Source organism: Eupeodes corollae, chromosome 1 (assembly GCF_945859685.1).
Source record: "Eupeodes corollae chromosome 1, idEupCoro1.1, whole genome shotgun sequence".
NCBI classification, from domain to species: Eukaryota; Metazoa; Arthropoda; class Insecta; order Diptera; family Syrphidae; genus Eupeodes; species Eupeodes corollae.
The window spans coordinates 93,584,292-93,592,394 of NC_079147.1; the positions used below are offsets into that span (position 1 = coordinate 93,584,292).

The 8,103-nt window shown below is 33.6% G+C and overlaps 1 protein-coding gene across 1 annotated transcript in view; it reads right to left on the reverse strand.

Annotated features, from left to right (window-relative positions):
• The window catches only part of LOC129939208 (homeotic protein deformed), a 57,819-nt gene extending 50,270 nt beyond the window's left edge, over positions 1 to 7,549 (reverse strand). The window contains exon 1 of the mRNA XM_056047134.1: positions 5,719 to 7,549. Within this exon, the coding sequence (XP_055903109.1) occupies positions 5,719 to 6,253 (535 nt within the window). The 5' untranslated portion in view covers positions 6,254 to 7,549. The remainder of the gene's footprint in view (positions 1 to 5,718) is intronic.
• Positions 7,550 to 8,103: the final 554 nt, after the last annotated feature.

An 8,103-nucleotide genomic window follows, 5' to 3' on the forward strand; every position in this document is an offset into this window, starting at 1 on the left:
GATCGATAGTAACGAGGGACCGTCGTCCTGCCTCATGGGTTCGAGGTAGACTTAATGATACAAATTATAAAAAATCCATGAAAATCAGTAAATATACAAATCGACAATTGAAGCGGTATTTATATATGATAAAAAGTCTGGAGTGGAAGTAAAAATCATTTTATAAAAGAATGATGTAATTGTAGATAACGTTCGGTAGATTGAGTCCCACATGAAATCGGGCTACCACTTCTTGGGTTATCTTCTCTAGATGGCTCCCCATCAAAGACCTAAATTATCACACCAGTGAAGATATGGTACCACGGGATATGTTACAGCCCCATGGTTAATTTCATGAACATATACGGCCTCCTTGTGAGAGTATCGTGGTGGCTGTGGTTTATCCTATATGCATAGGGTATTGGTTTCTTCAACCCCAGAAAAATAAATATTTTGATGGACAGAACCAAGACCAAATGTTAACAAATTGGCAGCGTTTGTTAAATCTTGGAAGCTTAGAAATAGGAACTCACTCGAAACATTTCGCCAAAGAAGAGAGGGTAAATCTTGTGAAATACTTTTAGCGAATTTCAAAAACTAAGTGACAAAGCAATGCAGGGGCAGCAAGTTTAAAAGCTTTCCAACAAATAAGGGCTTATAGCCAGGTGTTGTTGTTGCGAGTAATTATGTTAAACTGAACAGGTCGTCTCAAATTTGGCCACCAAACGTTAAAAATTCGAATGTGAAGAGCCACTACGTCTTCTGTAAAATGGGCACAATGCGCGCAACATTCATTTTGATAATAAAGTTTTATCATTCGAACGTGCTGTCAAATCGTTACCTTGCCATGAAGATTTGACATAAGCAACTGAATAATAAACAAAAGATTTGACAAATGTCACCAAAAAAACATGGCCTCCACGCAGCGCCAAAATAACCCCGCGCCAATTTAAAAACCCTATATTAGTTATATTAGTTTTTCTGTAAGGATTGTTTTGAAGTTTTAATGTTTTTGATATAAATCAAATTTGTGCTCAAAATTGGTAAAATTTATTATAAGAAAAATTATCTATATCTCTATAAATATTTCAATATTTAAAGAATATAGTTTCAGTAAGTAAATGTGTGGGAAATAAGTAAGAAAAAAATGATCCTGTCTTCTATACATTACCCACATACATTACATATGTATATTGTTTTTATGTAGACTGTTTGTTTGAAAGCTAAACTTCACTCGTATCAAAACAGCAAACATTATGATACAAACAAAATAATAAGAAAAAACATTTTGGAAATGGCAAACTTGATATTTGTTTATATCTCTGTTAAAAATCACTGTCACCAATAATATTCCTATATCAGTTGTTTGGTATTAATCAAATCGAACAAAACGTGTCTTTTCCAAAAATAGTCTCTACTCTTCTTTGCTTTTTCTTTTAAATTATTTCAAGATAACTGTTTTTATTTAATAGTTAATCAGTGTTTAATTAATTAATTAATTATTGACTATTTATAGATTTTGTAAGGTTTCAAAGTAAGAACAAAATGAAAATAGTTTTTACCTAAAGAAATCTTGGTAAAAATATAACATGTTTTTGCGGAGGTTTTGAATTTTTCAACACATTATTGTATTGATTTTTAGTGTGATTTATTAATTAATCTTTTTGTGTAATTAATTTAATTTAAAAAAATTGCTTCACATGTTGCGTTTTATTTATTTTTTGTATTTTTGTACAAACCAGCAGAAACAAGTAATAAAATTAGAAAAAATACTCTGATAAACAATATAAGGGAAATGTAATTTGTTTAAACAAGCAAATGTAACAAAATATTTAACCTTCCAACTGATTGAACATCAAAAATTATGTGTATGTAATTAGGTATATGAGAAATTTTATTTTAATGACTTTATAACAAAGCCGTGAGCACAGTGGTGGCTTAAATTATTCAACAAATTTTATAATAAGCTTGTTGCCTGATCAGTTTAATTTTTGTCCACAGTGTACATCTCATGGTCTGAACCCTTTATTCACATCTTGTAACTTACTCCATGTAAATTTACCTAATTTATACTCTTAATATTGAAAAATCAACTATCCTCTTTTTTATTACAACTAAAAACAAATAAAGAAAACCTTTGAACAATTAAAATTATTTTTATATACAAGAAGTTCCTAATGAAAAATGGATGAATATGTTTTCATTGATTATTTATATTGTTTTGTACAGTTTTTGGCACATTGTTAAAATGTTAATAAAATCATGCTTAAAAGAGATTAAAATTTAACAATTATATACAAAATAGCAACTTAACTCCAGAAGGTCAAACAGGAAGATGAGGCATCATTTATATTGGCTTGATTTGATTTCTTTCGAATAGGTAAAAAATGTTTTCTTACATTTTTCGTATGCTTTAAATTTGTTTGGGTCTTGGGTCATCAATCTGTTCAGAAATTGTATTCTAATGAAGGAACTTTGTGGTAATTTTATTCATTATAAGTGCAATGATAATCAGGAATCAAATATTTTTGTATTATGTTCGTAACTCAAAATTGTAAATTTATCGTTATTAAACGAAAATTGTCAAAAATCTGCACTTTTCTGCTTCACTTAAAATGGAACAAAAATATGTAGAAGTTTTAAATTAAAATGTTTTTTTGTTTAATGGATTTTTTAAGTGCCATCCAGTCTATTAAAAAAATACTCTCAATATCTATCTTAGTTTTGCAAATAACTTAAAAAAATAGTCATTTATATACATTTGAGAAATAAGCACCAGATTTTGAAGTTGATTTGGACTTAATTTTCAATTGAATTACAATTACATGCAGGTAAGTTCACTTGAAAAAAAAAAAAAAAACTAAATTGGAAGGCAAATATTGATGAAAGAGTCAAAAAGGCTACTGTAGCGCTTTTTACTTGTAAAAAGGCCATAGGATCAAAATGGGGCTTCTCCCCAAAAATAACCCACTGGCTATACACTTCGGTAATCAGGCCGATACTCATTTATGGAGCCGTCGTATGGTGGACCGCACTGGATAAGATGGTAAATCTAAATAAACTCATTAAAGTCCATCGGTCAGCAGGTATGTGCATCACAGGAGCACTTCGGACAACACCAACCGCAGCACTGGAATTGCTTTTAAACCTAACACCACTTGACATCTTCTCTAAAAAGGTGGCTGCCAACTCATGTGTAAGGCTTAGAGCCACCTCTCAATGGACCAGTAACAATACTGGACATACAACTATTCTAGACAATTTCAGATCTATCCCAGATCGATTAGACTATACCACCCCAAAAATGGTGTTTGGTAAAAGATTCCATGTGTCCATCCCTTCATGATCCTCCTGGGAAGAAGAGGGACCCCTGGAAGACGATGCGGTACACTTCTATACTGACGGTTCAAAGACCGATCACGGAGTTGGAAGTGGTATCTTTTCAGAACAACTGAATCTCAGTCTATCCTATAGACTTCCCAATCAATGTAGTGTATTCCAGGCAGAAGTAATGGCGATTAAAGAAGCACTATCCTGGCTCAAAGAAAACGTTATATCTTGTAAGGATATACGAATCTTCTCGGACAGCCAAGCCGCTCTTAAGTCTCTCGCGTCTGTCTCCACAAACTCTTAAACAGTCCACGATTGTCAATCATCTCTGAAGGAGATGACGGAACAGTTTAGCATTCACCTCATTTGGGTGCCGGGCCACAGAGACATTCCGGGAAATTGCAAAGCCGATGAGCTCGCCAAAAACGGAACTCTTCTGCCTTATGTTAGACAAAAACATAACATAGGAACACCACTTGCTACATGCAAATATCTTCTCAAGCAATATGCTTTAGAAACAACAAATACTAGATGGTCACAAAGTACCACCTGCCTGGCAACCAAGCAAATATGGCCAAGTATTGACTTAAAACGGTCAAAAGGCTTGATATCACTAAGCAGACAAAGTATAAGCTCTACAATTGGAGTAATAACGGGACACTGCCTCATAGGTAGACATGCTCTGAGGCTAGGGGTCTACACAAATGACTTCTGTAGAAGCTGCATGGACGAGGAGGAAGAGGAAACAGTCCAACACCTTCTATGTACATGTCCAGCACTCTCCATTAGAAGGAATTACTTTCTCGGTAATTCCTTCTTCGATAATACCAGTGAACTGGCAACGATTGACACAAAACGTCTCTCTAACTTTATTAAAAGTACAAAATGGTTTGTTTAAATTCATTACTCTCCCATGAGTTACCTCATTAGTGGTATCACAATGGACCCTTGAGGTCTACGTGTGTCAATAATATCTGGACAGCCACTCCAACCTAACCTAAGTTCACTTGAAAGAAAATAAACATTACTTGTAATTGTAATTGAAAATAGTTTTGGATGCAGTTTAAGTTCTTGGTTAAAAACAGTTTTTCATTATACAATTGCGGTAAGTGATTATTAATAACACACAAAAGAACTTAGCATTTCAGGAATATATTGCTCAATATTGCGTTAGATGTTTTGACGAAAATAATATTTAATTATATTTTTGTGTAATAATTATTGTAAAAAGGAAATTTACTGTTCCTTGGATCATTTAGATTATTTAGAAGTATTGATAATTTTCAGTTAAATGTAATTAGTAATTTAATTACATAAATGTAATTCCAAACCAAAGATTTCAAAAAACAGTAATTATTCCGTTTTTCAGTTTTTTCAATTAAATATTATTTGATTACTTGAAATATTTCAATTACGTTTTTAAGAAATTAAAAAGCTGTGCATAATTGTAAAAAAATTTCTTAAAATTAAGTGTCGGGACTGAATGTTATAGAACAACAGTTTGATAAACTGGGCTCTACTTACAATACTTATTTGTATATACTTAGACATAGGTACTGATAGGAATGTGTAACTATTGTATAATGGTTTTAAAGCCTAGAAGTGGAATATGTAAAAGAATTTAAACCGCCAACAGGATAATGGGCGTGATGACTTAATTTAAAGAACACGAATCTATTCTCATCAATATTTTTATGTTTTTTTTTTTCAAATAACCTTAACCTCCTTACTCTTGAATAAAGAAAGTAGTTGAAAACGGTTTATTGCCAATCAGAAGTCTGGCTTCTTGGTTGAGAAAACTCAAAAGTAATGTTTACCAAAAAACAAACGATTGGGACTTGCATGCAACTTAGCTTTTGTTTCTGAATTGTTAATTTTGTTTATCTATGTTTAAACAAAAAGTGTCTAAGACTTAGCTCAACCTTTTGGATTTTTTTTTGGAAAAAATACTTACAAACAATACATGCCACGAAATGCATGAAAAAAATGTGTTTTAAATTAATTTAACGAGACTGCTATTACGTTTTCAAAATTATATTAGCACTACACTTTTGAAAGGCTATTCAAACCAATTTTTAAATATGTAACTATCAAAGTAATATTTATTAGATAAATTTATATACTTAAGACCTAATGGGAGTTGACTTTCATATTACGCACTCTTTGTTTTGACTATTTTGTTTGTTTTTCATCTTCCTTTAGACTTAATAAAAATATATTTTCAAAAATACAAATGTATACAAAAAAAAAACTTATTCAACCGGTCGGCTCAAAATGTTTGTAAAAGTGCTACAGCAAATCCAACCTCAGTTTACCTAAATTCATTCAATTTCTACATCTGTCTACAGATTAAAACATTATGCACTCATTCCTAATTCTTAATTTATTGATACTCCCATTTAAGCTTACCTAATTCTTGTAATCCTAAGACGGTGTTTGTAGGTTCGGTATTCGGACACTGAATAGGCAAATCCAGCATCTGGTGATGCCCATTACTCGCTCCATAATATCCACCATAGTAGCCATTCGAATTGGAGTTCGCGTATCCATTATTCGCTATCGCTGCAGAGTCCGTCGCTGTCCCCGCTGCCGAAACTGGCGAATGCACCGAATGTGATGAATAACCACTATGCGGGTGAGAATGAGAATGCGGATGTGGATGATGATAGTAGCCAGCGGCACTTCCTATGCTCTGATGGTGGTGATGATGTGGAGAATAGTTAAAGCTATTTGAACTTTGATGATGCAAGCTGCCGCCATTATGTCCATTCGACATATAATCACTGCCAATGTGTCCCTGATGGTGTCCGATTGGACCAGTTGACATACTATATCCATTGTACATGTGATAGTCATCGGCTGGAGGAAATTTGGGTTCAAGCCCCGAACCCATGGGGTTTTGAACGTGCGGCGCATGCGGGTAACCCATCAGAAATGAGCTCATTGTTTGTATTTTTCCAGGCAAATTAAGTTTATTTATTCTCTTTATAAATATTTGTTTATATGGAGGTAAGTAGGTTTAGGTATACCAGCTCTTCCAAACCCGTATTTTTGAATTGTATCCAAAATGAGAAGAAAAAAACAAATCAAGCACAAACTCTCACTAACAAGTAGAATGACCTTCAGATTTTATAACCTATCTCGATCATCAACAACACACAATCACAATACACTTCATCAACAGTGACGGGTGCGGCAAGAACTGAAATCGAAATTAGACATCAAATCCGAAAAGAATTGCAAAGTCACTCTCCACACAAATTTCGACCGTCATACCTCCACTTCACAATGCCATTCAACTTGAAGCTTAAAATTCAAACAAAAAGACGTTAAACGAAAAGATGGCGCGCGCGCGATACCGTAAAGCCGTCAATGGAAGGCAGGAAATAATGTATTAGGCTCCAATATCAAAAGGTGTACAAGTATATTTTTCGTGGCTCAAGAATCAAGTTTAATCATCACAACGAAGTCTAAAGCTTCACGGTCTGTCTTTTCATCAAAATTATATCTGCTGAACCTTAAACCATTGATTACTATTTTTTCCAACTCAATAAAACGACAAAACGAAATAAAAATCAAGCAAAACACGAAACGAAAAATAAACAGCGCAGCGCTTCGAATTCGACGAGAACTTGCCGTCGTGTTTTACGAATTGAAATGTTTAATTAAACCGCAAAAAAAGATATTCTCGGATCGGAGTGTATCTTTCAGATACGTCCACTCGTGACCAGTCGTTCTATTGTTGTGTTGTTGTGGCGGCCCGCGAATGGAAGTTGTTGGTGCAGTTTTGTTTTCCAAGCTCAGAAATATGAATTTTTGTTGTTGTTGTGGATTTTTACCTGACAATCTCGTTGTAGGCCCAGCCAATCATACCGACACACAAACGTAGTATTTCGTAAAGTATCTGCCCATTTTCAACTAAGAAACTGGATAATCGGGTTTGAGTTGATTCGGCTTGTGAGCGGCTGATGACGCTATGTATGAGGCAAAACAGCAAACCCACCCTCATTGTGATTCATTCATGTTTAGCGTGGCGTACGGAAACAAAGAAGACGGCCATATCCAAGTGAGCGCACACAGCACGCCATTTTTTCGTCAGCGTACAGTTACATGATGGTGGTAGAAATAACAGCCAGTGTAGATGTGTGTGAGTGAGAAGTATGGTGGATGGCAGAGAGCGAGACTCCACCTTGATTGAAAGATACTTCCAATTGGAATCTACTACAATTTTCCTACAGTGGCGTAAGGAAGTTGTGCACCATAATTCAAGCATTTGAAATGAGGAATATTTTAATTTTCTATGAATTAACATTTGAAAATGTTTATTCAAATTTATTTTTTGAATTAAGTCAAAATAAAATAGAAAGCGGAACAACAACTATTTTCAAAGACTTTTCAAATTAAGAAGAGGTTACAATAAAATCATAAGGAACATGATATCAAAGAGGTTAAATCATGAACTATTTAATTGAGAACATATAATTTCTTTAAATGCGTAAATAAGTGTATCATTTTCGTTTATACATACCAAAAGTCATGGTCAAAAGTCTGTATTTATTTTTAAAATTGAGTTATATATTGTTTTGACGTGTCTTAATTATTTTCGATAAGTATTGGTATGTGGCAAAAATATCAAAAAATTATTGGCTGTGGTACAAATTTAACAATCGAGCTGTGTTACAAAAATATTTCTTAATAATTATGTGTATTGCACAGGTCTACATTAAGGGTGTCCTAATAATGTGATTACTTGTAGTGAAAGGCCCATCAAGATTAAGAAATCGTCTATTAAGT